Source organism: Cucumis melo, chromosome 8, assembly GCF_025177605.1.
Source record: "Cucumis melo cultivar AY chromosome 8, USDA_Cmelo_AY_1.0, whole genome shotgun sequence".
NCBI classification, from domain to species: Eukaryota; Viridiplantae; Streptophyta; class Magnoliopsida; order Cucurbitales; family Cucurbitaceae; genus Cucumis; species Cucumis melo.
In genome coordinates this window covers 12137780-12156284 of record NC_066864.1, presented here as the reverse complement: position 1 = coordinate 12156284, position 18505 = coordinate 12137780, and the positions used below count along the sequence as shown (strand labels likewise).

General features: G+C 33.7%; 2 protein-coding genes and 1 long non-coding RNA gene across 3 annotated transcripts; all 3 read right to left on the bottom strand.

The window, feature by feature from the left end:
- Positions 1–521: 521 nt before the first annotated feature.
- On the bottom strand, positions 522–1545 carry LOC127150461 (uncharacterized). The gene is made up of 3 exons (XR_007822789.1): positions 1104–1545; positions 781–862; positions 522–650 (listed from the first exon to the last, which is right to left on the bottom strand). It is a non-coding gene; the product is annotated as an uncharacterized LOC127150461 (long non-coding RNA).
- A 7831-nt stretch (positions 1546–9376) lies between these two features.
- Positions 9377–11698, bottom strand: LOC103495899 (uncharacterized). The gene is made up of 3 exons (XM_008457581.3): positions 10786–11698; positions 9906–10687; positions 9377–9819 (listed from the first exon to the last, which is right to left on the bottom strand). Exons 1-3 carry the CDS (start codon positions 11696–11698, stop codon positions 9397–9399), a joined length of 2118 nt encoding a protein of 705 aa, XP_008455803.2. The 3' UTR covers positions 9377–9396.
- Positions 11699–13814: 2116 nt separating this feature from the next.
- On the bottom strand, positions 13815–16751 carry LOC103495836 (10 kDa chaperonin, mitochondrial-like). The gene is made up of 3 exons (XM_008457511.3): positions 16332–16751; positions 15154–15293; positions 13815–13987 (listed from the first exon to the last, which is right to left on the bottom strand). The coding sequence occupies exons 1-3, from the start codon at positions 16434–16436 to the stop codon at positions 13939–13941; spliced, it is 294 nt and encodes a 97-aa protein (XP_008455733.1). The 5' UTR covers positions 16437–16751; the 3' UTR covers positions 13815–13938.
- Positions 16752–18505: the final 1754 nt, after the last annotated feature.

Genomic DNA, 18505 nt, shown 5'->3' with positions numbered 1-18505 from the left:
ATAGCATTTTTCTGAAGCTATAATAAATTTATATAGTTTATACACGCTGCTATTAAAACATTTGATAGCATTTTTCATTATAGCTATAATAAATTTATATCGCTTAAATAATGTGCTATCTTTAATATACAATAGCCTTTTTTTCAACGCTATAATATAGTATTTACAGCTATAACATTATGCTATAATAATGCTATTTAATCGGTTCCAATTATTATAATAATTATAATAACCTTTTGATAGCATTTCGTTTTTGGCTATATAAATCTTTATATATCTGTAACTTATGGCTATAAAAGAGGTAACTTTGTTTTCAAAAATAATTTCTTATTTAATTAGCTTTTTACAAATTTTAGTTAAAATACTCAACTTTAGCACACATAACTACTTTGTAGCACAATAAATAATAATAACTTCCATTCATAATCTATTAAAATTACAAAATAGAGTATTTAATAATTTACTCAAATAAAGTTGTAGTCTAAATGATACAAAGGTAGATAAAGTATTTAGTGAATGTAGCACAACACAAAATAACCCTCAAAATACAAACAAAATTCACCAAGTGTCCAAGATTATATTATCATATAAGGTATGAGCTACTGTCATCGTAGGATCTTTTTTCCTCTGGTAAGACACATTTTATTCACCTGCATAAATTTATAAAACATATATCAATATGTGATTTTTTAGACACCAATAATTGTGGATATTAATTAAAAAAAACATAGAAAATCCTTAACAAATGTAGATAAAAAAAAGATAAAAAAGATAGCATACCGATGCTCACTTTAGTTGTTGAAATTATCGTCTCGACCTGAATTTGTTAAAGATTTGTCATGTCCATCACCCCTCAATTTTTCTTTCAATTATGAGAAGAAGAAAAAATGTTCATTATCGAAGATTAAAAAGGAATAATTCAGTTTCATTTTTAATGAGCACAAAATATGACCACTGAGAGTAAATTAGATGTTCTAGAGGGCCAGAGAGGGCAAACATCCATTAGCATTATTGCAACTAACAACAATGCAACAGCATGATGAGGTACACATGTTATATAAATTTCTACATAAAATTATAAATCTAAGAAATGAAATATCAACCTTCAGCCATTTGAGTGAAAAGTTTTGACCATAATATGCAGTTCCATGTGCATATTTCCAATTGCCCCCACTAACAGAACCACCAATTCTGGACATCATCTTTTCACAAGCCTAAGCAGCCAATAGCAAATCAGTATAATTATCTCAAACAAAATTGAAAAGGATACTTCCATAAAGTAACCATGTCTTTATCAGAAGATGAATGAAAAAGGTTACAGAACTGAAAAGGATACTTCCATAGCAAGAGAAAATTGAGAAGATTAACATTTAAGATACTATAGTTCTTCAATAATATCACTCCTCGCTGACAAAAAATCATAGCAAATGCCTCCATCAATTATCAGCTTGCTCATTAAATATTATTTGGATAAATCTCACAATATCACAATCACATATGACTGAACAAGTTTCCATCCTATTCTATCAATTGCAGCAACAAAGAACCATAAGTGTCAAAAGAACCCAAAACTCAATGGTTTTAACCTAGTTTTCTGGAAATAAACTCACTGAAACTTCAGTAAATCCAAGAGCATACTTTTATAAAGAGTAAAAAACTATGCATAAAAATAATGATGATGATAAATCATAGATAACAAATACCATTTTTCTCTTCTAATTCATATTTCCCTCGATCGTAAATGTAGTAATAGTCCAAGTCGTTCCATTGTCCGAAATGTGAAACATGCAAGCAAAAGCAAATTTCTACTCACCGGTATTCTAACAACATCATTACGGATCCATCCAAGAGGATTGTACACTACCATGACCTAGCTGCAGGCACATTTACTCATTCATATTCTAGTTGAAAATTTTAAAGAGAAGTTTTAAAAGGAATGTAAAATAAAAGGAACATTACCAAACTATTCCCTTTTTGAATATCTTGCTCAGTTGGTGGGCAGAAACTGATATTGAGTAACATAAACTTACTCAATATTTTCTTTATTGAGAAAAATGTATGGTTTTAACAACTAAGCAAAGAAACAAACACATACAAGAAAACCACCCAACTTCATAATCACATAAACATGTGGAAATTCAACTCTAACTTTCTTTTGGGCATTTCATCAAACAGTTTAAGAGCATACAGAAAACATCATCATTAACAACAACCTACTATGTTTCCGTTATCACAAAGAATAAGACATTTCTCCTCAGGCCAAGAGATGAATTTAAATGGAGAAATTGAAATCACAATCCATTAGAGTACAAAGCAATACAAACGAGTGATTGTAAAAACAATTAATTAGATGAACATGACTTGCTAAAACTGAAAGGTGACAACAGAACAAGAGTTCACTTCTAGGAGCATAATGCTAAAAATTACTTGCAACTTAAATTAATAATTGAGAGAAGAGAATATTAGTTATGAAGTTTTCCAAAAGAAAACTCTACAGTTCAAGCTTAATAAGATCAACAATTTTTACTACCTCAGAATTTTCCTAACCATTAAAAGTCTATGCAATCACTCACAAATTGAAAGAAGTTAACAACATTCAAGATACAAACAACATTGTAAGAACTCAACTTTACCCATAAAAACATGAACATAAAAGCATTATGAATAGAGGTGATGTACACTTAAATAGTTTCATTTAAGCTATTCTTTACATACTTCACACACACTGATTTCTTAAAGTGGAGCAAGGAAAAGCTACTCACAGAAAGGTAAAATGAATAATAGGCAGTCTTGTACTGTACAATGTGCCCATGACTACAAAAGTTACATTATATGTGCATTTGAAAGCATCCCAAAATAATATATGGAAGTGAAAACAACAGAAAAAGGTCGTAGGATGTGGGAGAGAGATATGTTATGAAAGACAGAGAGAGGTTGTGCAAAATTACCTATAGTTGCAAATCTCTAATTTCAATTTCATCGAGCAAATGGAGGATTTAATAATAGAAAGAGAAGCCTTTGCTGTGAGGGATTAAAACTGCAAGAAATCAGTTAACAAAGCAAAACCACAATAAATTTTTTAAGAACAAAACATGAAAGGGATTCATGGAATAAACAAAAATTGGAGATTAGGGCATGAAGAAAAATATGAAGAACAAATGTGGAAGGATTTTTTAAGCTCAAACATCAAAATACCAACTGTTTAAAACCAAAAGACTAGAGGTGCGCAAGCCTATTCATATCAGACCACAAGCAAGACCATTAAGCTTGTTATGATCTAAAGAAACATATCTCATTATTATAAACCTCAAAGAAAAGATGTTTATTACTTAAAACAATCATTCCATATGTTTAAAACTCCTTAATGATATTTCACTCAGTGCTCTCACCATAAAAACGATGTAGAAGAAAGGAAAAAGAAGACTAACCTCGAATCATAAGCTTCAAGTGTCTAATAGCAGTAGAGAGACGAGCTGGTAGACAAGGAACCCTAAGCAAAACCCATGTGGACGACGATGAGAGATTAGATGAAGCCAAGATATTGTAAGTCTGAGAGATTGAAGCTGAAAAATAGGATATTCTAGGGAAATCGTGTGATGAAAGTGATGACGAACAGAGAGTCGGACGAACAGAGACAACGACGATGGATAGAGATGAAAGTGTCTTCATCGGTTGAACGACAGTCATGAGAAGGAGGCTATCGCAGAAAAGAGGTGAGAAATTGTCGTTTGAGGGTGGATATCGCAGTCGTCGTTTGACGGTGGTGTTTTGGCGTGGGTATCGCATTTGGTTGAGCAAGAGAATTCGTGAAAGAGGCTTCAAAAAGGGGGAAAATATTGGTGGAATATTTTTATTTTCTACTTTCCACTTCTTTTTTTCTTTTTCAATAGCTCAATTTAAAATGAGCTATCTTCGTAGGCTATTAAAAGCCTCATTTCTTGTAGTGAATAGTCATCCAAAGGCAATAAGTTAGAATAACAAACTATAATATTGTGAGGCAAGAAGGAAAAGATTTATGATGGGGCTACATCATTTGAAGCGTCTTTATTTAAAGGGGCGACAAGAAGAATAGCAAAATTTAACATTTACTTTAGATAAATGGCAATTTTTTTTTTTAATTGTCAAAATAGCAAAACAGTTAATTTGCATATAATAAATGGGACAACTATGCCTTAAAGGCCCCTATCTAATTTAAAATATAGATTTTTAAATACAATAGTAGTCAGAATTGCAAATACTCTATACTTAATACACATTGCCTTCAAATTTCTATTTTCCCTTCCAAATAAATAAACCATCTCTCTGTAAAACATCACATCTTCTGCATGCAACCACTCCCCATCTCAAATAAAACCCTGGTTTTTCCTTCACTTGCTTAAAGTCTTCCATCGAATTTTCACCCTTGCATCTTCTTCCGTATATTAGCTTCCACAGTCGCTTTTCCATCGCCAGTTTTTCACCGTCTGCACGCCCTTTGTTTTCCGACCGTATCTTCCTTTCTGGTTTTTTCAGAGTTGATTTATCTTCCACAGTTGTTGTTGCACCGTCGTTTTTCCGCCGTCTCACGCCTTTCTTCTTTCAATCGATTTGCACCGCGAATTGTGCAAAGTATCGGTGAGTTGTTCCTTCTGATCTTTGGATTCTTGCTCTGTTTTCTGCATGTATGTGTTTTCTGCATATTCAAGCTTTGGATTCTTGCTGTGTGAAAAAAATACCGAGTTCTAATTCTCCGGTTCTAAAATTTGTTTAAATTTCAAATTGCTTCCCACCCGCTTCCAAATGGCATAGAATGTCGTATTTATATTTTAATTCCATGATTTTTGTTTCCTAAAATAAAGGGCATAAAGTGTGAACAGATACGCCCTTTATTTTAGGAGCGTTACTTGGGATCTGTTCTGAAGTTATATATAAATATATTGGCTTTTGGAATTTTTTAAATTTTATAGAATATAAAGATGAAAAAGGGGAGGGGAGAAATCAAAACAAGGACAAGTGATCGGTTACGAGCCGCGGGGATCACTGGTTCTAGAAAATCATTGTCAACCGGAATTCAAAACCTATCTAGTTCTTCTGAGGAGGTACAAATGAAGTGTGAACAGATACGCCCTTTATATGCTTTTCTATAAATGTCAGAGAACAGAAGATATCATGGCAGAAGGTTCCGGGGGCAAAAGAGAGAGTCCAGGAACTTCAAAAAAGAGGGTGAGAACTGAAACGAAAAAAAAGGAAGCCACTGTCCAGAAAAAACAACGGATTAAGAGTTTGGTAAAGTGTAAATCTATTCTCCAATTACTTGTGGTCTCTCGTAATTCAAATAAGCTTTTTATTTATATTGTTCCCTGTTTAGGTCTCGAGGAAGAGAGTTTATAGGGGGAAAGGAAAAAAACAAAAGGAGGTTGAAGGAAAGGTATAACCGTCATACATTTGTTATGGATGAATTATGTGCTATATATATTAATTGTAAATTTGACAAACAGGATGATACGGAAAGCGAAAGCGAAAAGGAGGAGAAAGTACATGAAGACGAAGAAGTGGAAGAAGATGAACAAGCTGATGATCAAGAAGACGAAGAAAAACAAGATGAAGAATAACAGGATGAAGAGGAGGAAGGCGAGACCGTCGTGGGTGAAGATTTGAATTCATCAACGAGTGAGATACCCCCAGATACTAGGAAAAGGAGCAAGGCTCGAGAAAAGGGAAAGAAAGTAAGCAAGTAATTTCATATTGGTGTATGTTATTTTACATACATAGCTCAAATCTTGGTTTTATAAACTAGGTGAAGGCTGTTAAAAAGGAAGAAAAGGCAAGAGAAGATAGAAGGAGAAAGGGAAAAGCTCCAATGAATCCGGAGAAATCAGAGGTAACATAGATTGTTTCATATATTAAGTTTAGATACTCTGTATTTGTAATGTTTCATATGTAATGTATGGTACTTGGGTTGTATGTGTTTTGTATTTGTGGCTTCCGTCTTTTGTATGTTGGGTAGTTGATTGAATGGGATGTAGTTAGTTACAGAGTATGTGTAAATTAGTAGTGAAAAGTATAAATGTTCTGTATGTTATTTTATATTGATAGTCTATTCAATTATATATGTTGGCTGTCTTTTATGTTTACGGTGTATTTATCGGTTTAATGCATATGAGATATATGTGATAGATATATGCCTAGTTACTGATGATTTTTTCAAATCATGTTAGGACTCAGTGTACTTAATGTGTTTTGAAAGAAGAAACGAGCCTTTAAAAATCAATCTACACATTAAGAACACAGTAATAGAGAAAATTAAGGAAAATCTTGGAGATAGGCTTATTAATAGATTTAGGGAGGGGATATTTGGGCACTTTCTAAACCTCTCCATAACAAACCAATCCTCCCAATTGTTGTTGCACCTTATTCAGCGAATGTGCAAACCCAAGTCGACTAGTCAGCTTCAATTTCTAATAGGAGGAAGGGTTCTGAGGTTTGGATTGAGAGAATTTGCACTTATAACAGGGTTAAGATGTCATGAGATTCCTGATATTAACCATGAAGATATAAAGGGTGGTGGGCGGCTAAAAGAGGTATATTTTGAAAATCTTGAAACTGTGACGATGCAGTACTTGAATGTTATGTTCAATATAAGTACCACTGGAACTAATGATGATAGGATAAAAATGGCCAAGCTGTACTTTCTGGAGAGTTTTTTGATCTCCAAACAAGAATGTCTAAGTGTAGATTGGGATCATATCATTATGGTAGACGATGATGAAGTATTTGATGGGTACCCGTGGGGTAGAGTTGCTTTTGAACTCTTAGTGGAATTCATGAATAGGGCAGTCTGTAGCAAGGGGCAAACGGGTATTTCTATGGGGGGTTTATTTTCTCCATTCTCGCTTGGGCTTACAAGGTAATTCCAACATTAAGTACTCCGCCCAACTTTTTTGCAACGAGGATCTCCAATGAAGTCCCTGGGATTATAAATTGGGCGGCTGACACACAACCCAAATGGAAGGACTTAAAACAGAAAGTGTTCGATTCGCCAACGGTATGTAGATCTCGTAATTTGTAGTACTTCATATATTCATAATAGTTTTGTTTATACAGTATTTTCTTCATTTTTGAAACAGCTTGAAGTGTCTCCAATGCTGGCAACCCCAGATGAAGTGGGAATGCCATTCTTCACACCATTCATCAAGACAGAAAAAGACATACTCAAAGAAGCAGAGGATGAGCTTCGAAAGAACAAGAATTCTGACCAACATAGCCTCTATTTCGCTGAATAGAGGCATACCGTCTACAAGTGAGATTAATGTCCTGAGGAAAATGGTAGAGAAGATTGAGATTAGCCAACAGAGGATGGAGACGAGTGTGGAAGGTCTTCTTGAGTTTCTTAAATCTGTGGAGTTGAAAATGAATAATCGGTTTGAAGAACTAGTGCAGAAGATGAATGGAATAATGGAAGCAACAAAGAGGCATGAATTTATGGTAAGCATGATGTGTAGACTTTGATAATATGTGTATCTGGTTTGTATTTGTAAAGAATCTTAACAAATACAGTGTATCTGGTTGCAAATAGTCTTACCAAATACAATGTATTTGGTTGTATTTTTTGCGTAGGGAGCACGGGCGTTTGAAGAGCACCTTGACAAGGTGGAGGAGGACCAAAAAGAAGATGATGTTGAAGATTTGAACTTGGATACAAGCAATCGAACCGTGCTTGAAAAAAGGGATGACGATGAAGACAAGGATGGAAAAGGACTTATGGATGAAAGTTAAGGAGAGAGTTCAAGAGGGCACGACGGTGGTCAATCTAAAGTGGCAAAATTAGAGACACCACCAAGAGCTGGAGATAAAGAGTCTTCGCAGTATAAGGTAAAGAAAAAAATCAAAATGTTGAGAATGTGTATAATACATATTATAGACTAATATGTACATACTTGTAATAGGCCCCGGAGGAAACAGATGAGGAGATAAACAGGCTGATACGGTCAATTGATGAGAGTGTTATATATGATGAGATCAAGAAAAAAGAACAGAGGAGAAGAAAGGTATAGTTGTGGATCTCTATATGTTTACTATACTAAATGACTGTGTATGTTTAATGATTGTGGTATAAACTACATTGAATTTGTAGCTTTAACGGTGGTAGTAGGCTGCCTGTTAGTTTAAGTGTATGGAGATCGATGACATGAATGTTTTTTGGGGTTATCTACAAGTTGCCATTGTTTTTTGTGCTGGAAATTACTGTGTATGTGTTGGTTACTGTCCCCTTCTGGGTAATTATCATTAGGGATATCATTGAATATCATTTATCATTATGAATATGATTGAATGGCTTGCTGTGAAACATTTAACATTATGAAGATCAGTTAATGGATGGATAGGTATAATGTTGAATGAGTATATAGTTATTCTATCTAGGCAATTGGGATAACATTTCAACTGTATTTGAAATCTGGCATATAAGTATGTGAATGGCTGTAGGTTTGGTGTGACTACATATTCCTTCGAGACGTTGTGAATTGTTGTATATGAATGGTATCTTTAACTAATACCCGAGAAATATTAAAGAATGCACAGGGTCAGTGTTCATTGAATTCAACCCCAAGAATGTTGAGGAACGTGCAACCAGCATTTGGCAAAATTAAACATAGACCACAGATGGCCAAGGTGATAACATATCTAGTATAAATGACGGTTCAACATTTCGAAAATGATAATAACATACTTAATATAGAGACTTGTTTGCCAATAACTTGTAGATTATAGGCAAAATGCCGAATAATGATAGGGTTTCAAATATGGCGGAAAATACAGCAGCAGCAAGGGTTGTTCTAAAACATGTAAGAAAACGATCTAGTTTATATGTAATTTATAATTTGTTATCCTATCCATGGACTTTTTTTTTTTAGCTAAACAACACAAAGGAAGGGTTAAGAATGAAAAGATCAAATGCTAAAGAGTATAGAGAGGTTACACCAGTTTCAACGGGAATATGGATAGATGCTTTAAGAGGAAAAGTAGTTGAACCAAGGAAGGATAAAGAGAATTCATCCTCAGAATGGCCATCGTTTGATCTGCATCTAAGTCAAGCTTGAAATATTCATTTTATGCTTTTTTGTTAGGGGTCTAGAATATATTGAAATTAACATGTTTTCGTTGAACTAAGGTATTTGTTTTTACAAAACTTATAAATTCATGCTTATTTGATAATTGTTATGTAAGCTGGATTACATTGGATTTTGAACATAACTGTGATTGAGTTTAAAACAGCCAAATACAGTGTAATTAAATACTTTGTATTTAAGTGAACAAAAGAACAATCTTATTTGAACGAATCATTCAACCAACTTGATAAGAAAATACAACTATGAATATAAACGAATTATCCCTTTTATTTCTTAAACATCGCTATTACTAAATGGGTTCTTTACAAGACTTGCAATTGTGACCTTTTTTACCACACCTGCTACAACGAACAGAGGCTTTCTTCTCTAAGAATGAAGTAAACCTCTTCTTTTTGGGTCTTCCAGCTGGACGTTTAACCTGCGGTGGAAGTATTCCATCATTGCCACCTTGGTGGGTATTCTTAATTTGATTTACAGTACCAATAGAACGCGTCCCCTTCTTGTACAGGTTTATCAAATTTGAGACATAGTAGAACTTATCGGTGTATAAATGGAGATTAAGATTCCTTGTGGACAATGCTCTACATGCATGTGAACAAGGGATCAAATCAAGGTCCCATTGACGACATGAACATGTCCGATTTAAAATGTTGACGACAAATTGTTCCTTACGATGGTGGACTTCAAATTCATGTTGGTCTACAGGATATATCTGTCAAACCAATACAACAAATATCATGTACAAAAAAAGTAATTCACTACACATTTACTGCATTTATTGAATATTAAATAACTTACATTCATTGAGTGGCTCTGCGCCAAGGATTCTCGAATCAAATCTTCTGCATATATTGAAAGTTGTGTGCGTTGGAAACTCCATTTGATACGACGTTCATAGAACCATTTTTGAATCAAACTACGGATAGATTCTAGAAGTCCAATTACAGGCAATTCTCGTTGTTCTTTCAAGGTAGAGTTCATACTTTCAGAGATGTTGGTTGTAATAACCTGGTATCTTTTTCTCTTAAAAAATGCCCTGGCCCACTTATGTCTTCCCACTGCTTCCAACTCATGCCTCATTGATGGAGATAGTTGTTCGAGTTGCCTCATGTAGTACTCAAATTCCAGTAGTGTATACGTTCTGGCACATTTATTAAATGAGTCCTCCATGGGAAGTGATTTATGGTTCTTTTTCAAGTTCTTCAACAAATGGAATGCACATAATCCATGTTCAGCTATTTCATAAACGGCATTAAACCCATTTTCTATACTTTTGTAAGCATCAGAAACAATTAACATCTCATTATGTTCCCCAAAAACGGCTTTAAGGTTTCGAAAAAACCATGACCATGACAAATCATTCTCTGAATCAACGACAGCAAAAGGTAGTGGCACAATTTGAGAGTTCCCATCAATAGTACAAGTAGATATGAGGGTACCAAGATATTTGTTCTTCATAGCTGCACCATCAACAGAAATAACTGGTACGCAGTAGTTCCATGCATCAATTGAAGCAGCTAGTGCCATGAAATAGAATTTAAACCGACCTTCATCATCTGCTTCTTCAGCCGTATATGTACCTAAAAACAGTCAGATAAAGTACTTTAGAATTACATTGTATTTTTATATGGATCTTGTGGTATCTGTTAAAATACAGGGTAATTGAAATTTTTGATACCTGGGTTGTTTCGGATCAGTGCATCCGAAAAGGCAGACAACATGGCATATGAGTCCTCCGGAGTACCCCTGATGGAATTCAAAGCAATTTCACGTCCTCCCCAAGCTTTATCATAACTTATGTTCACACTGTGGTGAATCTTCATATAATTTATAACATCCGAAGGACGACATGGAACCTTGTCATTCGTTTTAAATATTAATTTCGTACACTCAGATACAATCCAGGATGTTGCTTGTTTGTGGTCATTCTTCACGACGTCAACAGAACACATATGTGTATATATGAATTTACGAACTATCCAAATGTCACTTCTTTTGAATACCGAAGCACGTAGATACCAGGGGCAAGATGGATCCTTACATCTGATGTCGAATGATGTACGGTTGGACCTAACAGTAACTAATTCAAAGCTACTATTCAAAGCGAGCATATAAATAGCTTTTTTCAAAACTGATTTTTGTCTAAACATGGATCCAACTCTAATGTGTATAACAGTATTTGGTGATTCAAATGCATTGAGATCAATAATTACATTTTCAGTACGTGAGTCTTCGGTTCTAGGTAGTTCGCTGCTCATATAAGGGGTATTTCCAATATCCGTAGCAGGTGCGGTGTCGAGAACAACGAGTAGATCATTGTCTGGCAATTTTGATAAAACTAACATAATCCAAGACACATCCTTATCATCCACAATCCGAATGAGTTTCGAATTGTTGCCATCTTTCCAGTAAAGGGTCAACCTACAGATAGAAACTTCTAAATTTGGAAAAAGTCTATGTTGGATACAATTTACAAATTCTTGAAACGAGGATGAAACTGAAACATATACATCAAGGAGGCGATAGTCAATATATCGGCATGACTCGATCCATCTACCATGGAATACGGTCTTCACTCGTTGCAAAGCCATCAAAACAATTCAAAGGAAACAGGTTTATCGAATAAAGTATTAAGTGGTATATTGTATATAGGAGGGATGAATATTAAATTATTGTTTCATCTTATGAATATAATGTTGGGAAGGCAAAAAGAATATGTTTTGCTCCGTTCTTCGTTAAAATTTATGTTTTAATGGCCATGAATGTTTTGGTGAAATTTGTATTTTCGTAATATATTCAGATCTGAGATTGTGTTTTGGTTTCCATTAACGAACTGTGGTTTGTTTGTAACATTAAAGATATAGATGACAATTTATTTGGCATGATTTTAGGGATAGTTGAGATTTGAATCTAAAGATAAGTATTCCCATTATATTTGCCATAATTTTAGGGAATTGTTGGAGTTTAAATTTGAATTTTATAGATTTGAATTTCGATTGTTTTAAATGCTTTTCGGTTACATTCTTTAATGTTTTTTCGTAAATGGTTAAATATTGCATCATGTTTATCATTGTTTTAGGAAGGAATACTTCATTGCATTAAAATTCTATAAGCTATTCATTGCGTTAATAGCTATTGAAGGAAAAATCGGTAGCTAAAGTTTGAATATATAATTATTGAAGGGAAAAATGGGAATAATTAGGGGATATTGAAATCAATTAAACATGGTTAGGGATCTTTGTGATAATATAATAATTATTTGATTTGGTTAATAATTAACATAAGTGGGTGTGTTTATAGATACACTGTAATTGACTATGATATGTTTTATTTGATTTTTCAGGTTCCTTAAATATACTGTATTTGATTTAGGACAGTTTTGATACGTTAAGGGGCATTCTCGGTCGAAAAAAAGTGGAAAATTTACCCTGACAATTGGTTTTGCCATAAATAAAAATAAAATAATTGTTTGCTATTTTGACAAATTTCATTCTTATATTTGCCATTTCCAAGGATTCCTCTTATTTAAAGAGCTCAATTGCTTTATTTTCTTAGGGCTTAGCCCATCCTCAAACTACGAAATGGAAATGGCCCACAAACCAAGGAATGATCAACAAATCTCAAGTTTTGTTTTGTTGACAACACTACTAACTATATTCACATTTCAATACAAATGCTTAAAAATGACTTATAAAATATTCTCCGACAAAGGGTATGTTTTATGATTTGTTTACTTTTAAATAACACAAAATAGCCACATAAACAAGTGTAATTAAAATCAATTTATGACAACCTAACCAAAATGAGTTTAGCTTTACCATCCCATACTTCACAATGATCATCCAACATTTAGAATCCAAGTTTGCAATGCAATATGTCCAATATTCAAAATCCGTGTTCGACACCTTTTAAATCTATAAGTATTTCATGCTCTTCTATCGTACTTCCTTTTCTCCTTTAGTTCTAACTTATTCAACATGTAGAGTTTAGTAACTTTCTCAAAATTACCCTTGAAAAATTCTCTCTTAAGTGAGCAATGTCCAACAGGATAAGCATCTAGATAGATAAAGATGAAGGTCTGATCCGCGGTCATCAAATGCAGACAGAGTCAAGATAAAAAGACCACAAATAGAGTCATTTCAGGTTCTCATTCACTTGCTCTTTAAGAAGATTTTACAATTGATCATCCATGACAATATCACATCTTGGTTGGTACAAATAGTAACTCCAAGATCATTCTTATTTTGAATATGAACTCAATTCATTTACATCCCCCTCAACTTGAAACATTAAACCTCCAAAAACCTTTTATTTCAACCCCAAACCACATGTTACTTAGAGAGGGTTTCATACTACGACGACCCAACCCAAAAAATGAATAAGTGTTCAATTCAAATTCTAAACTCGAAGAATAACGATAGTGGTACCAAAAAGTAGTAATAATCAAGAGCTACTTTTATTTTGCATCCCCCTCGTGAGGAATCAATCTATAGTAATATAATAGCGCCAAATTAATCTTGGCCCATTAGCATCAACAAATTTACTTGAAGATTAATTTCATTGATTCAGTTTCAAAGTGCTCCCATCTTTTTAAATCAAAGATCCATTTTGAAATAATTATCTCACACCCAAATTAATATATCTCTAGTTAGACATGAGATAGTAAGTAGAAATAGCACAACAATCGTACAAGATCCCTAAAAAAGGTTGAGCGAGAAATGCCAAAAATTCATATATAATATTTAGTCCTCTGTTCGTTTAGAAAATAGCTCACTAGATCTGGAGCATACAGCTTAGACTTGGAAAAACATTCAAACTTTCACATGATCAATCATTCATGAAGTGTTCCTAATAAATCTTCATCGCGGAATAGATAGAACCTGAAATCAGACGACAAAGTCATTCACCTCAAAAAAAAAAAAAAGAAAAGAAAAAAAAAAAGAAAAGAAAAGAAAAGAAAAGTGGCCAATCCGAATTGCCAACCCAAGGGACATGTAATTGAATAAAAGACTAGATTTATGTTTCAGTCCCTCACGATTTGTTGTATATTATTTCGATTTGATCCTCGTTTAATTCAAATGTTTCCAATGAGGTCTCTATTTTTACCACTTCCAAATGTTTCCATCATTTCGTTAGTAATTATGGTTAATTATCAGAATAGGTGCCACGATACTTGGTCAATTGGCAAAAATTTGGAGTGGAAACTGAGGGTTAAGGAGCGGAAATGATGTCTACTAAGAAAATTTCCTCTTAAAGTCTTATATGACTTGATTCCTTTCATAAAATTCTACCAACCCAACAAGTAACCATATCACATAAGCTTACCATCAACTATGATGTAACATACACAAGTAAAGGTTATAATTGAAAATTTTTAACATGTTAAGGATTAATTAGAAAAATCTTTAACCAAAACTAAGGAATAACCTAGATAAAATTACACAAGAATCATTAAACGGCCTACCAAAAGGTAGAAGATAATTTAATAATAGTCTAAATTCCAAGTAATTACAGTTACTGAGCTTATGTCTCCATATCCAGCATCAGCAGCCTCAGGTGTGCGTTGAATTTAAATCAGAATTTCAGAACAAAAAGGATACATTATTATAGGTTTATGGTTTTCTTCATCCTTGTAACTGACTATTCTAGCTCAAAGAAATCTACAAAAGTCTAGTCTAACCCAACCCAACTGCTGATGAGAACCATCAAAACTAGTTTTCTAGGCCCTTAGCAAACAACTGATAATGCTACAAAACAATAAGAAGTTTTTTTTTTGACACATCCAAGATAAGCGGGAATTGACCAAGCCAGGGTAAACCGGTCAAAAACAAAAAGATTAGAGAACACCAGAATACAGCCTAAAGTTCAGCACAGCATGCAAGTTCAAGAGCAACAAAATCTAAAAAAACGATCAAAGAATAGGCCACATGGAGAAATTGAGGGCATTTTCAACTTCCAGGTTAACTTTAAAACCAAATTCTTGAGCAAATAACAGACAAAAAATTACATAAATAAATATAAAAGGCAATAGAACAGGTATACATACTGCTTTTCTCCCAGCTTGACTTCATTTCCTCCATATTCTGGTAGGAGGACGATGTCACCTTCCTTTACAGAGATAGGAATAATCTTTCCCTCTCTGTCACGAGCCCCAGGACCAACCGCGATAACTTTTCCAGAGTTGAGCTAGATGAGGAACAAAATTAAGAAAAAAAGCACACGATAAACGATACACAAATTGTGTAACAAAGCCGAACTGTCAGAGCAACCTTTATTTTTCTATAACAACTTTGATTGAGGAAAAACATGAAAAAAAAAATGAAAAAATATAGTAGAATAAAAAATTCAAGACCAAAGAATGGGAGCCCACTAGAGAAAGGAGACCAGCATGCATGATAGTATCTAATCTTACAAAAGATCGTCAAAATCGAAGTTCAAAGTCGAAGCGCAAATGAAAACACGAGAAATTCATAAGACTCATGACAACCACCTTCGACAACTCACACATACTCTTCCAGGAATAAAGGTTTTGCTAATTTAGTCCTTCTAATGCAGGGAGGTTAAGTTATAAAACACAAGCCAGAATCCATGGACTACTTAAACTTATCATGAGCAAAAGAGTCATATCATTCTGAATCTAAAAAAATCCTGATGGAAGGAGGTGCCCTAGATCAAAGTTATTCAGCAAAGCTCATCCACGGAAAAAAATAAAAGAAAAAAGAACTTATGAACTACTATAGATTTCTGCTGAAAATGAAAAATTGCATCGGATTAATCCCATGCCCACAGTTCAGCAGCTACATCCACTTCTGTGTTAAGCAATGGTTCTTAAAAAAGAGAGTTCGTTACAAATCGTATCACTGAACAGTCACTAACACTGAAATCAGAAGGAAATGAAAACATTCATACTTTCAAATCATATTACAAGTCTTCTTTAAATGAATCAGATACCAATAAATGAGCTCAAAACCCAACTAGAAGCCAACCTTACAAGAAACCAAACACCAAACAACTATTAAACGAGAAAAGGAAGAAAAAAAAAAACCCATGAACGAAAATGAGGGTAGTCGTCCCAGAGAATTGAGTGTGGTAAATTTGAAGAATCACGGGAAGAAAAAAACGAAAGGAAAAGCAAAAATTGGAGGAGAAAATCGAAATTCCGAGGAATTCCCATACAATGTAACGAACATTTTGTTTTAAGGGTGATGGAAAAGGAAGATTCACCTTACTGGACTTCTCAGGAAGCAAAATGCCGGAATTGGTTTTGGTAGGGGGAACAATCTTCTCGATGAGAACGCGATTGAGCAATGGAAGCAAACGCTTGGCCATCTGGAAGCAATTAGAGAAAGTAAATCTCAACCTCAAACCCTAAAAGAAAGGAAAGGATGGTGTAGGTAGGGTTTAAGGAGGGGGGGTTTTGCAGCCATCAGTGTTTAAATTACGTAAATAGACATTGGTGGACAGTGAAGAGATGCGGGTACTTCCGTAAATTAGTCGATCACTCCAGCGTTGTGGAAAGTTAGTTCTTAGAGCGCATTTGGTTCTTGGAACCTACTACTGGTTCACCACATGGATCTTGGATGGTGGTGTCAGAAAACAGAATAAAAAGAAAAAGGCCACTTTTTAAACTCACAAAATGCTTGATTCCAGTGGTTTTACTATTTTCACATCTCAAAGCTTTACTACTTATATATTTAAATTTTAAGTTTCCGTACAAATATGCAAAAACCAAAGCCAAACGTAACAAAATATGTTCAATACATAACCCCTTTAAATTGAGCATCGTCAGATTTTTCTTTCTAGTTTTTTAATAACTCTGTATATATAGATAATTCATTTCTTATACATACAATGTATTTAGATAGGTAAATGTAAAGGTCATTCATTTTTAGTAAATTTATTAATTTTTAATAAATCTTTAACTAAACATAATATTTTATTGCTCAAAAAGATTGCATCATCCCTAGATTTATGTTCTAATTTCTTCCGGATTTTCGAATTTCATATTTATAAATTTAAATCAATTAATTAATAATTTATTTGGCTATGTAACAAAATCCATAAATTTAGCGATTTTTTAAATATTCCAGATTTGTCATTCCATCATTTTCTGCAATTTTTTATCTTGACAAAGCTGCAAACCTCTTCTCGCAAGGTCATGTACTCCACGCCTAACTTCTCAACACCACACCAACCTCTATGCAAATAAGCTCTTTAGAAGCTATTTTCTCAATGTCACACTAACCTATATGGAAGATTTCTCACCAAGCCTAAATGCCCCAGCTAACCTCTAAGACGTGTATTCTCGCCTAGTCTAAAACGGCTAGCACACTTCTTAGTCAACCACGTCAACGACGCACGTAATATATTTGATATATGATCGTTTAGATCTGGCTATTGTTTTGTGCGATTTCTTCATCTTTTTTTCTTTTAGGTTTGGGTAACCAAATTTATTTCTTTTTATTCCTAGATGTCTCTTATTTTTCTTATTTTTCTTATTTCATTCACTACATGCATTATATCATATTTCTTCTTTTCTTTTTTAAATAGATGGTTATAAAGAATATTGAAAAAATTGATTAGGCATTTAAATTAGAGTAACAAAAACCTAAAAGATTGTGTATAAAGAATATTGAAAAAAATCGTCTTTCTTCTTTTCTTTTTTTACGCAGATCTTTTTTAAGCAGATGATGTATAAAGAATCTTGAAAAAATTGATAAATTAAAAGATCGTGTATAAAGAATATTGAAAAAAAATCGTTTATACCAAATTTTAAAGAAAAAAAAATTGTTTAGACTTGGGGTAGCCAAATTTAAACGATCGTGTAGGTAAATCTAAACGATCGTGTAGGCAAATCTAAACGATCGTGTAGCCAAATCTATGTTGGAATTTGTGTCCTAAAACTTGTACTTTGTTATTTGATTCAATAAATTTTATTATTGAATGCTATAATCTTAAAACCAATAAGTTAAGGTCAGAGGCTATTTTACTAAATTTGTCAAATACACTTGAACTTTATGTAGAGACATAAACATGGATTAAGTTCAAGTTAATAGTCAAAATAGTCTATAGTGTACGAATAAGGTTAGGCGCCTTATTCTGGATAAACACTATGGATGAGGCCCGCTCCGTAGTTAGTACAAACGATGTAATCCTATATCGTTCATGTAGAAACATGGGAGTGGAGGCATCCTATGTAAATGGTTTGCATAAGACTGGAACTATGAAATAGTCACTTTTGTTATAACACCGTAAAATAGAATCTGACTATTTCAATTATGATGACCTAGGTAACTTGATCTTAATCCTAAGCTAACTATGAACTTCTGTTCATTCGGTAGTATCCTTAGATCTGCATAAGTGAGGGCAACTCATCATCACTGGCCCAATAAGTCTCC

Excerpts from the sequence above, each read along its gene's own strand:
- LOC103495899 (XM_008457581.3), bottom strand. The coding sequence starts at position 11,698 with ATGGCTTTGCAACGAGTGAAGACCGTATTCCATGGTAGATGGATCGAG. Across the intron at positions 10,688-10,785 it reads ACTGATCCGAAACAACCCAG|GTACATATACGGCTGAAGAA; the intron begins GTATCAAAAATT and ends GACTGTTTTTAG. Across the intron at positions 9,820-9,905 it reads CGCAGAGCCACTCAATGAAT|ATATATCCTGTAGACCAACA; the intron begins GTAAGTTATTTA and ends TTGGTTTGACAG.
- LOC103495836 (XM_008457511.3), bottom strand. The coding sequence starts at position 16,436 with ATGGCCAAGCGTTTGCTTCCATTGCTCAATCGCGTTCTCATCGAGAAG. Across the intron at positions 15,294-16,331 it reads TTCCTGAGAAGTCCAGTAAG|CTCAACTCTGGAAAAGTTAT; the intron begins GTGAATCTTCCT and ends TTCCTCATCTAG. Across the intron at positions 13,988-15,153 it reads GTCAAGCTGGGAGAAAAGCA|GTTCTATCTATTCCGCGATG; the intron begins GTATGTATACCT and ends GTCTGATTTCAG.